Raw genomic sequence first — 14,844 nt, forward strand, 5'->3', positions numbered from 1 at the left:
GGAATCCCAGACAATATATGCTGGGTGTTCCAACAAGGCTTCAGACTTTTTGAATTTGCAATTTTCACTTGGATTGGGCATCACCATATGAACAGGTTTATGGTTCGCACAGTATTTCAGATGCTCAATTAACTTGTTTTTGGCAATTTCTGCATTTTTTCACGAACCCCATTTACCATTTTTTGACCATCAAATATAGTTAAGCATCTTCTGCACAACTTGAATATTGTATTGGATTTGTCTAGTTGTGTTCTCACCATAGCTTCAAGATTATGTATCAGAGTATAATGGTATGTATCATCCCCTTCAATTAAGAGCAGATCAATCGGAATAGCAGATTCATCATCAATTGTACTGATTCTGAGAGGTGCTATCGGGCAATTGCCAGTGGAACAAATAAATACATTAATAGATAATTGTTTGCCATTGATGTGCCTGGCCTTTTTTTCAAATTTGTCAATATTCTGAACAGACATTGGATATTCCAAACCCTCCATTGCATCGTCAAAATCGTGCTCATGCTGTTTGTAATAAGTTATTCTCTCAGGATTCCTTGAAACTGGATACAAAGCAGCTAATATACACCACAAAAAGCATTTCGCGTCATTATTTTTTATATTGACCACGGCTCTTTTGTTTTTGATATTGGCAGGTAATGGCACATATGTAGATCCTTGCAATGGGCTGAATTCAGAAATATTAACATATAACTTGTGTGATGAACCGCATAGGCTCCATCCTGACTCTTTTGCCGCAAATTCAGAGTGTTTGATGTTCAATTGATCCATCAACCTGCTTATTATTGTGTCTAAATTTGCGTTTGAATATACCGGTACAGTTTCTGTTACGTGGGGGTGTGTAAATTTTGTGTCATTTGGTTTCTTATATTGTACAAACAATTTGAGGGAGAGCTTATAAGAGCCATTTTGTGCATTTAGAATTGCCTGCACATTAGGATTTACACTGTTCAAGAAATTCTCAATGCCGCATCTTGGCTCTGATACAAAACGGTGATCCCTTAATTGGCCGTTAAAACTGCTACGGATAGGTTCATGGCGTGGCTGTTTTGCTGCTCTGGCATTAAGACGTACTTCGTGCCTTCTTTTCAGAGCAGATGTGGATGGTTGAGAGGGCAAAGCAGAGCAAGTATCTTTATGTGTATATGTGAAGTATTGCATGCTGTATTTTCTATTGCATTTGGGGCAAATTTTTGTGGGAGTTCTGTATTTATCTGGGTTACAAATTTTTTGGTGTCTGGCCCAATTAGAGCTAAATATATTTTTATTGCACTGATTGCAATATTTTTGATTCGGCATTTTTGCTGTTGTTTATTATATACAATTTCCTGGGATTCAATTCAAAACTTTATACTGAATAAAAAATATCAGTTGGGTTCAGCTGTGTGCTTTGTGTGTGTGTGTATGTGTGTAGGTGTGTATACACTTAATATTTTGGCTTTGGTATTTATATAAAATTTCCTGGGTTTTAAATCTAATCTCTATGGATTAATATTATTAATATTAATCTTATGACAGGTTGTAAAGCCAATAGCCCACAAGTGGAAAATCATTCACATTGACCCAGCGCAAATGCCTGCACAAACATGCATATCTTGAATAGCAATGACCTTGTTATGTATAACAGGCTGGGACAAATATAAGCTTGACTCTAAATATGAGTGGATTACAACAAATAACAGATTTTATATTGTTCAATATGAATTTAAACCTGTAAGTATGAGAAGTACTGTATCAACACATCTATTCTCCTCAGTCAGTCTCACAATACTGAATGATGCAATACTCGGGAATTTCTGTAAATACTGGCGCTGAGGGTAAAGCAAAAATCAATACTACCGTCTCGGGAATTCCACACACTGACACAGAGGAGAAACATGCAAACACGAAGCAATTCTAGAGGTAGGCTCTGCATATTGTATTGTTTTAATATTGGATAAGCAAATTGAATGGTATCCAATTGAACTTAAACCTGAAGTAAATATGTATAGGTGGGTATGGATACAAGTTTATAGACAAAAATCTGCTTGATGGGGGTTGATACTTTCCGATTACAAAACTCTTGGGTTAGGCAGGTACTACACTTGAACAAATGGACATGTTGAGCAAGTTTTAAGTATGCACAAATCAATCTGAAAAACTCTTCCTTTCTGAAAAATTCCCGAGGGCATTTTTACAAAAATCTTAAATTAGGAAGAGCTCCACACTTGAGCAAAAAACTCATATGCTCATGTTAAGCAAGTTTTAAGTGTAGCAAAGCTGCTGGAGAGAAACTCTTCCTTTCCGGCACTGTCCGTAGTATCAAACATACTACTAATGGGTTTATTGCTTGTGAAGAAGATAGCACCTGACATCACACATCAGGAAATGTGCCTTTGTAAGATTCCTTGTCTTCAGTTATCTGACTTATTTTTTCTTTCTACATAGTGCAACACTTCACACAGATTTCGTATTCTATTTCATGGATAAATACACCTTCAACCTTCGGTACGGCTTCACAATAAATCCAATCCTTGTCTAAAATAGTGATTAGCAACTGGTGAATACTTGTACTGCAAATGCATATTAACCTATAGTGACTCAATACACACTGATGTCCACTTTTAGGTTTCAGGCATTGCTTTGGTGGTCATTGGAAGCCTCATCTATAGCGATGTCGGCGGATATGGCCATCTTCTGGAAGACAAGGTCACCGCACCCCCCATCATCCTCATCGTGGTGGGAATCATCATCTTCATCGTCGCTTTTCTTGGCTGCTGTGGGGCCATCCAGGAAAACAAAGTGATGCTGATCGTGGTAAGTGACCAATGAGCATTCATCTCATCTTTAAAATTTAGAAAGTATTTTCCGTTAGATGCTTACATAAAGTCTCGTTCATTTCCCTTCATTTGAATTTTAATTTCCATTTATGCACACATGGCCTAATTTGGAATGAATCTGCAGTTTGAAATGGATCCGAAAGCACCGTACCATGTGCGCCCGCAGAAAATTCACCTAGGGTGTTTTAAATTGAAAAGTTATGTCCGTAAGTTACATGATGTATTGGTATCATGTTTGCATGCCATCACACTAAAGAAGTGCTTAGGGGAGACAGAAAGACTGAGATGAAGGAATCTGTAGAGAATGAGAAGGACATAAATACACACATGACTAGAAAGAGGGTGGAAGAGAGATACAAATGCGGCAAATAGACAGAGGAAGAAATAGGAAAGCGAGAGAGAGAAATAAAGAAATAGGGAAGCGAGAGAGGAAGAAAGAAATAGCGAAGCGAGAAAGAACAATATAGAGAAAAAGAAATAGAGGAGATTTTAGAGGGAGAAGTAGAACTAGGGGAAGGAGAGAGAGAAAGAAAGAAAAATGAAATAGGGAATCGAGAGAGGGGGAAAGGAAAAAACACGAAAGCGAGAGACAGGGAGAAAGAAATAGTGAAGCGAGAAAGAAAGCCCTGGAGAAGCGACAGAGTGGGCAAAGAGAAGTTGGGAAGAGAGAGAGAGAGAGGGGGGAAGGAAATAAGGAAAGAAACAGGGAATTGAGAGATGGGAAAAGAAAGAAATAGGGAATCGAGAGATGGGTAAAGAAAGAAATAGGGAATCGAGAGATTGGAAAAGAAAGAAAGAAATAAACAAATAGGGAATCCAGCGGGAGGAAGAGAAAGAGAGAGAGAAATATATTCAAGTGTGAGAGAAAGAAAGAAACAGGTAAGTGAGAAAAGGGGACACAGAGAAAGAAATAAGAAACACAATTGAAAAATGCAACTTTCTTTCAAATAGGTTGATTCTTTTTGAGTAGTTTACACTGTCTAAGTATAGTATGTAAGCTATAAACCATGGTAATCTACCTATAGATTACGCGTAGGCAACACATGTAGACCTAAACTTACAGTCTACGATCATAACTGGATACAACCACCTTAGACGCTCGTTTGCACAAAAGTGCACGTCAAATGCCAGAACCATATTAAGAGTAGCTTGAGCACGTCCCTGATAGGAAACTGATGATATACGTATGTAAGAACCTTATGTATTTTCATGTTCTTGCAGTTTGCTGCGATACTTGTGATTATCCTGATCCTGGAAATAGTCGCAGGCGCCATGGCTCTGTCTTCAGAGGACGACTTCTACTACAACCTTAAGCGGTCTCTCATACAAAGCTTCAACCAGTACAACGTTGACTCCAGGAACCAAGAAGCTTGGAACAATCTGCAGATTACAGTGAGTATCAATAGGACTATCTCTGTTACAGAAGTTTCTTGCGAATACACACAGAAAGCATAAATACATTTTACATTTCAATTTGTTCATGGAGTTGTAGGATTCCTCACAATTGTGAAAGGTTTTCTTTCGCTTTCTCAGTGAAGTTCAGTTCACTTAATCCCAGCTGCTTCTTCAGTGAAACTTTTCAATGTGTAAACTAGTTAAACTCATTCCATGTTTTATATTTTTCACCTGTTTGAGATGTCCTCTTCTTCTACTGCTTTCTCTTCCAGGTTTTCTTGTGATATCCTCTTCTTATGCTGTTCTCTTCGAAGTTGTGACACCTTATTCTTCTCCTGCTCTCGTCTAGGTTTTTTGTGATATCCTCTTCTTCTACTGTCCTCTTCCAGGTTATTTGTAACATCCTCTTCTTATGCTGTTCTCTTCTAAATGTCCTTCTGACATCCTCTTCATCTACAGTCCCCTTCCAAGTTTTCTTGTGATGTGATCTTCTTCTGCTGTTCTCTTCTAGATTTTCTTGTGACGTCATCTACCAAGTTATCTTGTGGCATGCTCTTCTGATTTTCTCTTCCATGTTTTCTTGTGACACCCTCTTCTCCTACTGTCCTGTTTCGAGTTCTCTTGTCATGCCCTCTTCTTCTACTGTCTTCCTCCAAGTTTTTATATCACACCTTCTTCTTCTACTGCTTGCTATCTCTTCCAAGTTTTTTTTGTGACATCCTCTCCTTATGCCGTTCTCTTCGAAGTTCTCTTGTGACACCTTCTTCTTCTGCTGATTCTGCCTAGGTTTTTGTGACATCCTCTTCTTCTACTGTCCTCTTGCACGTGTTTTGTAACATCCTCTTCATATGCTGTTCTCTTCTAGATTTCCTCGTGATATCCTCTTCATCTAGAGTTCTCTTCCAAGTTTTCTTGTGATGTGATCCTCTTCTGCTTTTTTCTTATAGATTTTCTTGTGACGTCAAGTTCCAAGTTATCCTGTGACATGATCTTCTACTGATTTTTTCTTCCATGTCTTCTTGTGACATCCTCTTCTTCTACTGTCATGTTCCGAGTTCTCTTGTCACGTCCTCTTCTTCTCCTGTTTTACTCCATGTTTTCATATCACACCTTCTCCTTCTACTGCCCTCTTCCAAGTTTTCTTCTACTGTCCTCTACCAGGTTTTCTTCTGACACCCTCTTCTTCTACTGTTCTCTTCCAGATCTTCTTCTGACATCCTCTTTTTCTGCTGTTCTCTTCCAGGTTTTCTTGTGATATCCTCTTCTTCTATTATCATCTTCCAAGCTTTCTTGCAACGTCCTTTTCTTGTACTGTCCTCTTCCAAGATTTCTTCTGACATCCTCTTCCTCTACTGTTCTCTTCCGTCAGTCCACTTAGCGAAATGGTTAGAACATCGCGCTAAGATGCCAAGGGTCTCGAAACCTGGATTGGGGATGGGTGTTTGTGAGTGTCCATTCATCTGTTATTCATAATATCATCACTCATTCCCATCTTCGCAAATTAGCCAAAAGTGGCACAAGATGAGAGGTAAAAATAAAGCAAATCAATCAATCAATCAATGCTGTTCTCTTCCATGTTTTCTTGTGACGTCCTTTTCTTTACAAGTTTTCTTGTGACACCTTCTTCCTTTACTGTCCTCTTGAAAGTTTTCTTGTCACGCCCTCTTCTTCTACTGTCCTCTTCCAAGTTTTCTTATCACACACTCTTCTTCTGCTGTCCTATTCCAGGTCATCTTCTGACAACACTCTTCTTCCATTGTCCTCTTCCAGGTTTTATTCTGACATCCTCTTCATCTGCTGTTCTGTTACAAGTTTTCTCGTGATATCTTCTACTTCTACTGTCCTGTTCCAGGTTTTCTTGTCATATCCTCTTCTTCTACTGTACTGTTCCAAGTTTTCTTCTGATATAGTCTTCTTCTGCTGTTCTCTTCCAGGTTTTCTTGGGATATCCTCTCCATCTACTTTTCTCTTCCAAGTTTTCTTCTGACATCCTCTCCTTTTACTGTCCTCTTACAAGTTCTCTTGCGACATCCTTTTCCACTACTGTTCTTTTACACGTTTTCTTCTGACATTCTCTTCTTCTATTGTCCTCTTCCAAGTTATCTTGCGACGTCCTTTTTCACTAATGTCCTCTTCCAAGTTTTCTTCTGACATAGTCTTCTTCTACTCTTCTCTTCCAGGTTTCCTTGTGATATCCTCTTCTTCTACTGTCCACTAGCAGGTTTTCTTGCGACGTCCTTTTCTTTTACTGTCCTCTTACAAGTTTTGTTGTGACATCCTCTTCTTCGACTGTCCTCTTCCAAGTTTTCATCGGACATCCCCTACTTCTGCTCTTCTCTTCCGGGATTTCTTGTGACTACTTCTTCTGTCCTCTATCAAGTTTCCTTGTCAAACCCAATTTTTATACTGTCCTCTTACAAGTTTTCTTGCGACGTCCTTTTCTTTTACTGTCCTCTTGAAAGTTTCCTTGTCACGTCCTCCTCTTCTACTCTCCTCTTCCAAGTTTTTTCATCACACCCTATCTTCTACTGTCCTTTTCCAGGTTTTTCTAACATCCTCTTCTTGTCCTCTTCTCTTCCAGGTTTCCTTGTGATATCCTCTTCTTCTACTGTCCACTTCCAGGTTTTTTTGCAACGTCCTATTCTATTACTGTCCTCTTACAAGTTTTCTTGTGACATCCTCTTCTTCTATTGTCTTCTTCCAAGTTCTCTTGCGACGTCCTTTTTCACTAATGTCCTCTTCCAAGTTTCCTTCTGACATCCTATTCTTCTACTGTCCTCTTCCAAGTTTTCTTGTTACACCCTCCTCTTCTACTTTCCTCTTCCAAGCTTTTTTATCACCCCTTCATCTTCTACTGTCCCCTTCCAGGTTTTCTTCTGACACCCTCTTCTTCTACTGTCCTTTTCCAGGTTTTTCTAACATCCTCCTCTTCTACTCTTCTCTTCCAGGTTTCCTTGTGATATCCTCTTCTTCTATTGTCCTCTTCCAAGCTTTCTTGCGACATCCGCTTTTTTAACTGTCCTCTTCCAAGTTATTTGTGACGCCATTTTCTTCTACTTTCTTCTTACAAGTTCTCTTGTGACGTCCTCTTCTTCTGCTGTTCTCTTCCAGGTTTTCTTGTGACCTTATTTTCATCTACTGTCCGTTTCCAGGTTTGCTTGTGACATCCTCTTGTTCAACTGTCCTCTTCCAAATTTTTATAACATAATTTTCTTCTACTATTCTCTTCCAAGTTTTCTTTTGGCATCATGTATTATACTGGGTGAGTCTTTTAAAAGAGGCCCTGTGGAAAATGCGCTCCTTGCATGTAGGCAACCTTGGTACACCGAAGAGAAGAGCGGGGCAGAGAACAGTCCAGGATATGTCATGCCATGTCATGTTGTCGAATATGCTTGGCACCGATATCCTGGACTGTTCTCTAACCCGCTCTTCTCTTAGGTGTACCAAGGTTGCCTACATGCAAGGAGCGCATTTTCCACGGAGCCTCTTTTAAAAGACTCACCGAGTATATTGTCCGCTTCCAGGATTTTTTGGCACGTATCTTCTAATGTTGCTTCCTCTGTGTTGAGCGCGCTACTACACTAGGTTAGAATCCATGCATTGGTCTTTTTTGTGAGTGTCCCTTCATCAATTTGATCATATCATCACTCATCCTTATCTTTGCGATTAGCCAAAAGTGGCAGAAAATCGAAGTAAAATATACCAAATCGATCAAACTCTTCTTATGTTGTTCTCTTCAAGGTTTTATTGTGACGTTCTCTTCTTATCCTGCTCTCTTCCAAGTTTTCTTGATTGATTGATTTGTTGTTTTAAGTCAACTTTATGCACAGTAAGGTTAATCGGGACTGGACCTACAGTTTAAAGTGTACCGAACCACTTGTGCCTCCACCGGTTATCGTACCCGAGACCCCTTGATTACAAGGCGACGACGTTACCACTGCGCCATCGGGGAGGCCCCAAATTTTCTTGCCATGCCTATTCTTCTACTGACTTCTTTTGACGTCCTATTGTGTTGTCATCAGCGTCCAGATCCTTCCTTTCTCTTGCTCCAGTGGGCATCTCTTGAACTATTGTCAGTCCAGTTCTATCTCGTTCTTTTTATATAGATTGCAATTTGTTGTTTTCGTTTCTTCTATAGCTTTTTCCGGTGTTGTTTCTGACCATTTTATATCAGAGAATACGCTGTAGGAAACCCTTTCTATACATGTTCAAGTAACCATATAATTCTCGTTGGTGTTGTCTTACTCGTATCTTAATCGTACGTACATGAGGTTGGGGACTGAATTTGTCTTAGAAATGAGTATTCGTCGTCTTTGTAGAAATATTGTTGCAGTTGCTTTTTCGTAAGCTAGTCGCTAATATAGTGGACATTATGTTGACTGCTTACTGCTTGTTGACTGCTTACTGCTTACAGATTTGCAACTCAAGTGACCACGAGATTTGGTTATGAACCAAGGCTTGTAGGCACATTTACTTTTCCGTTGTGTATTTATTAATTGCACCCTTATTAACACATTCTTCTACCTCATTATAACTTATAGTTTATGGTTCTTGTAGCTTTTGGTGCCATCTTCAATTCTTTGAATTGCAAGCAATTTAACAACGCCATCTTTATATCTTTCAATTACAAGCCATTTAACGAAAACATGAAAAATTACAGAAATATACGGATTTGTAAGAATTGAAATATGTAACACACCATGAATTAGGCAACTTTCAGACCGAATTGACAAAACTGGGGGTTTCACAACGGGAGGCACGGGCATCTTAAGAAAACGTTTAGTGCGCATGCGCGAACCGAGCTGATACGATGAGAAAACGACCAAGTCCGAATGAGACTTAAGGCAGCTTTTTGGGTCACTTCGATGTGAAAGGTTGCATTTAATTCTGAAGGTTCGTTTCCAAATGACGCGTGTCGCTTGTCACTTCGGTGTGAAAGCTCGCTTAGAAACTAAACTGCTTTTCTTATATCTAGATGAAGTGCTGCGGCATCATGACAGCTGGTGACTGGGGACGCCTGGGTAGAGATATTCCACAGTCTTGTTGCGGGCAGGGAGCATCGCCATGCACCCTGTCCAATCCGCTCTCCTACTATCACATCGGATGCTACCCCCAGTTAAAGAGGTTCTTTGCCGACAATAGGATCATCATAGGAGCAGTCGGGATAAGTTTCATAGTGATTGAGGTAAGTTTCAAGTTGTCACTCTCTAAATGCTCAAGTCTGCACTTTTTATTTTCCATATACACACAGAATTCCAAAGGCATCCATTCATGCCGATCCCCGTGACGGAGTGGTTAGCACGTTGCGCTACGACGCCAGGGGTCGCGGGTTCGAATCCTGGTCTGGGCATGGATGTGTGCGAGTGTCCCTTCATCAATTTCATCATATCATCACTGATTCCCATCTTCGCAAATTAGCCAAAAGTGGCACAAGAAGCGAAGTAAAATAAAGCAATTCAATCAATCAAACCATTCAAGGTTGATGGACTTTTGATGCATTCATTGACACAGTTAAGCGTGTAATTTTGTCTCTCTGAAACGACAGTGTCTTATTTTCTCAAATGATGCATTGTAATGCATCAAACGGAACAGCAGCTGATAAAAGTAGCCTTTTCAGTGTTCGGGTACTGCACCCTGGCGGTGCGGTCTCTAAGACGTCAGGCTTTGGGCACGGGCTAAAGAATGCGCGCTGGTTTGAGTTTCTTTGGAGAAACCGTCACAACTTTACTCCCGAGATTTCGGCCACTGTATGGGACCAGTGGCCACCCACCATCGTGAGGAAATTGGAAACCTACGAATGGGTAGCGCAACCAGGTCATCAACTACTGGCGGTTCGTCGTGCTAACCACACGTTATTCCTTAACTGGTTAGTATATTGCCCACCTTTGCTGAGGCATGTGGGAGTGAAGCAAGCAGTCGGTAGGTAGGCCCTGACTCTCAAGGGCCGTTGCACAACGAGTTGTTATATTAATTTTATTATTTCACTGTTCGGAAAGTAACTTTTTAAAAGTACAGTAAAACCTCGTTAATCCGGACTAATGGGGAGGGATAAGTTGACCGGTTTATCGAAAGTCCGGATTGACTTAAATAACCTCAAAGAACAGTGGAAAGTGCATTAAAACTCCGTTTATAGCAACAAAACACGTTTATTATGTGTAGTTTAAAGTGCATAGGCCTAAATACACTATACAGTACAGTACAAAGTCTGCGGGAAACAGAATTTAATCAGTGGTTGACTGCGTTTTCTTTGGGAAGTTCTCTTGTTGACTTCTAGCCACATTTAAAACCTTGCACTCTGCTTTTTTTCTTTTTGGCCTTTTGCCTGTACGGATTAAGCGAAGTCCGGCTTATCAGGTTCCGGATTAATGAGGTTTTACTGTAATTGAATTACAGTTACAGCTACTTGGTCCAAAAAGTAACCGAGCTACAGTTATTCATTTAAAAAAGTAACTAAGTTACATTTAGAGTTACTTTTATAGTTACTTTGAGCTTGGAATTTTCTTCCAAACAGACACAATAAATTATCATTAATTGTAATAAAAATGAAGCATATGTACCCTTGCATTCGTTTCTAGTACATAATATGTTTTCATATATTTATATTATTACAACAAATAAAAACATGATGGAACAGGGAACATTCAAGCTTTGCTTGAATGAGCATTCATTTAATTTTACTTTCTCAACATATGCATGTGTCTTAAAACACAATCTCATATTAAACAATGACTTCTTTCTAGCTACATTACCATTGAAGCACTCCATCAAAAGTATTCGCATGTGAATGAATACCTAGAAATGACAAATTGCAATAAAGTGTATTTGGGTTGTCCTTAATTTAGCCCGTGGTGGACAGGTTAAGCAATCGCGATACGACGCAAAGTTCGAATCCCGGCTTTGGCATGGGTCTTTGCAAGCGTCCCTTCGTCAATTTCATCATATCATCACTCTTCCTTAACGTCCCGATTATCCAAAAGTAGCAGAAAAGCAAAGTAAAAAAAAACAAAAACGAAATCAATCAATTGATTTTCTGTTATCCTTGTTCATTCAATCAATCCTATTATTTCTGTAGGTTAATGCTTTATGGATTCGTTAACAATAATAATAAACTTTTGTGTCCGCAAATCTAACTTTTTCTAATACTAAGGGGAACATTTAATGAGAAAGGAAAATTTTTTACCCCGGACAGGGAAATTTTGCTCTCAGATTTGGCAACACTGGTACTGATTGTTTAAAATAAATATAGGAGGATCTGAATTGCGGATTCCTGTCTTTAAACTTAATCTAGACAAAGTTCTGAGAGGAGCCGCGTGCCAGTTTTGTAAAGGATCTTGATAGTCCTTCCTCAAATGCTCCCTTCTGAATTAGTATTTTTCTCTTCTAGATTCTGGGGATTATCTGTGCTTTCCTCCTGGTGGCGGCTATTAAAAAAGAAGTACCAACTCAAAGGGGAACTTTAGTTGAGAAATAACCTCCAGCTTATGCAAAACGGGATGACAGGCAAGTCTAGATTTGATGTAACTTCACAGGGTGTCTACCAAAATAACATAAATTCTTGACTTTTTCATGACTTTTTCTTGACCTTCCTTTCCTTTTTCTTGACATTTATTTAATCGCCCCCTACTTACGTGTAGTTGGAAATTAAGAAAATATATATTTTAATTCAATGAAAACCTCCTACCACAAGGCGGATTAAGATGAAACTGAAGCTGTACTTTAACAAGAGATTTAGACTTGCTTTAATGCATGTGATAATTAATGGTTCAGACTTCATCCTGGACGGGGAATGGTCACATTACTTTATTTAATATTTTTACAAAACATCACGCACACAAGAGTAGAATGTATTTCTTAAGAAAAAAAGTGAACAAATCTTAGTCACAACACAATTTTAGATTTCCAAATATTCAACTTTATCAAATCCCAGTACAGGTACATAACAATGTAAATTCACTATACTGTAGAAAATAGCAAACATTCTTGACAAGCATAATTTCTTGACTTTTCTTGGCTTTCTTGACTGAACTGTTGATTTCCTGACTTTCTTGACATTCTGGTAGACACCCTGCTTCAATATTTCACTAGGAAATATGCTATTTAATGTGCGAAAATGCGATATTTATGACGTAGGTACGTTACTAATTTATAAAAATAAATTATTGTGAATACTAATTAAAAGCAGATTAACGAAACGTTAAAAATGCTTGGTTTTCGGTTCGTGAACGTGAATGAGTATTTTCTAAATTTTTTGGATTGAATTGATGTTCTAGTTATTTCTAGAATCCCTTTACTATGTTTTCATCTGCATTCGTTTTCGGAAAGTTCTATTATATTCATGGTCTCTAGATGGAACTGCTTTTGCAGTTGCCTTTAGAATCATGTTTATATGTTTCCAAGTACATTTCAGGGTTTCTATTGCTTTCAAAAAAATGAAAGTGAATATTCTTTGAAAATTTTCCTAACTTTTGATACACTGGAGACATTTTCTTTGGGGGTGATCGAGAAAGTGTGGGGCCCTAAATCCACACTCCCTATACGCCTTAATGGCGTGGTGCAAAGCACAGAGGAGCACTTTTATACTCTACTAAGTGTCAAACAGAATGTATGGAATATTCTCGTGATTAATTGAAAAATAATTGCCTCACAATTGCAATGTGCTTATTGTCTGCATTTTACTTTCTCCCACAGATGGTGTTTGGAAGAGAATGCTAGAGACTTTCATTGTAAATAGGATTATTTCCAGCTAGTGCCAGATAATATCATGAATTAATTTATGTGTGCTTTACATTGTCTATATAGACTATATAAACTACACAGATTACGCATAGGCAAGATATGTAGATGTAGACTTATAGTAGACATTGAGATCTTTCCCTTATTCATGCCATGTTTTTACAATTGAAATTGGTTATTCCTTTAATTTGTTCCTCTCTCTTGTTCCTCAGATCCTGGGAATCGTGTTCGCTGCCATTCTTATCACCAGGATACAGAAGGATAATAATTATGGAACGAAAAAGGGAGCTAATCTAACCAATGAAGTTTGGGGAAGCCCGAACAAAGACTGATTTTTTCTCAGGTCACAGGCTTGTTGTATCTGAAAATCTCATCGAAATTGAAATTTGTGTACTTTCTAAGTGTAATGAACCTTTTTTTTTTCAATAAAGATTAATCAGTTCATTGTATTGAACAAACGTTTGCACATTCACACTGTTATCATTTGAAGTTTTGGCTTAAAATTAGTTGTGTTCCATATCCAGTAAGTGTTGCCTTTCAAGATTAAGAGGTCACAATCCATTTCTGAAAGGAATTCAGGATGAATGAATGAATTAAAACTTTTGAGTGTGTCGGAACATATGGGCATTTTGTAGTCTTCAAATTATGCGAGGAAAATCCTTATAACTGAAACCATTACCTTAAACTTACAAAGAGCTCCTTGAGAAAAGTTTAAAGTGCAAGGACATACATAACAAATTAAAAGGAAGTTTTTACTTCCTCAGAAACAGTGTAAGAGGCTTCTCAAGAAGCTAAGGAGATTAGTTAAAACACTCTGTCATCATCTCCCAACATGTATGATAAATAGTTGAGAAGGTTGTGACTGTTCTCTACAGCACAAATTTATTTTACTTCTTATGTTCATTTGTAAATGTACAATTATTATCTATTTTTAACTTCAAATGTCAATGTTCAAGTTGCTGTTTATGTTAAATTGTACAACTTTTATGTGCTTAGCAACATTGTCGTTGCTATGGTAACAGAGATATCAGTTGAAAAAGTGGGTGATAAAAGTTTCAATGAAAAAGTGATTTGCTGTGTTTCCATTCATGCTAATATTCAGGTAATTTAGATATGTAATCAGCCCACAGAAGTTTGGCTTCGCCTTCGCGAATTGTGAAAGACATTACTCATTTAATAACAATACACGTATAATTAATCATCGACGGCAACAGCACAAGATTAAAGGTTTGTCTGAGTAAAGTCAAGTCGTCACATTCGATAAGAATATGCCTAGCACTTAAAATAACATTACACACACGGCACATTGGAGGGCCAACCCTTGAAACAAATGACGATGGGTGAGATTGACTATTATAGTACTAAATTTTGTCAATTTCAGTCTGGGGTGCTTAAAAGGGTAAAATGATATCAAATTTATATACAGTAGAGTCCCGAACATTCGAGGTGAACGAGACGCTGGCTACCTCGAATTACATAAAAACTCGGGATATACGGAAATCTGGAGGGAAAATCTGAAGAGATGAAACACAAAAAACTACAATATGTGAAAAATGTTGATTTACAATATTGTCATGAATATTGTACTTACATCTCTCAGTACAGATGTTAGAAAGAAGTAGTTAAACACTAATAAATTTATACTTTAAAGAAATGTTCAAGTGTCTTTTCTGCTTCAGAACGTTGCATTGTTTCCGAGCAGCAATATTACAACATTGTTGGAACGAGAGATCGTTGATAGGTGTTATATCTGGCTACTGTTCTATGCAGTACATTGTCGCCTCCAGTGCACGAAGTTCTTTTGTTTTTCAAAGTTTTTTCTTCTTTCTTTTTTGCTTCAGACTATACATCGGATACTTAAGTCTCGAATTATCGAGACA

The 14,844-nt window shown here is 38.3% G+C and overlaps 1 protein-coding gene across 2 annotated transcripts in view; it reads left to right on the top strand.

The window, feature by feature from the left end:
• The window catches only part of LOC145993988 (tetraspanin-4-like), a 32,328-nt gene extending 18,502 nt beyond the window's left edge, over window positions 1-13,826 (top strand). Inside the window, exons 2-6 of one of the 2 annotated variants that reach the window (XM_083130034.1) lie at window positions 2,625-2,813; window positions 4,058-4,228; window positions 9,207-9,416; window positions 11,616-11,731; window positions 13,177-13,826. In XM_083130034.1, the coding sequence (XP_082986160.1) occupies window positions 2,625-2,813; window positions 4,058-4,228; window positions 9,207-9,416; window positions 11,616-11,702 (657 nt within the window). In that variant the 3' untranslated portion in view covers window positions 11,703-11,731; window positions 13,177-13,826. The remainder of the gene's footprint in view (window positions 1-2,624; window positions 2,814-4,057; window positions 4,229-9,206; window positions 9,417-11,615; window positions 11,732-13,176) is intronic. The other variant, XM_083130027.1, reaches the window with a different exon arrangement.
• Window positions 13,827-14,844: the final 1,018 nt, after the last annotated feature.

Source organism: Lepisma saccharinum, chromosome 1, assembly GCF_977018435.1.
Source record: "Lepisma saccharinum chromosome 1, izLepSacc3.1, whole genome shotgun sequence".
In the NCBI taxonomy this organism is placed as follows: Eukaryota; Metazoa; Arthropoda; class Insecta; order Zygentoma; family Lepismatidae; genus Lepisma; species Lepisma saccharinum.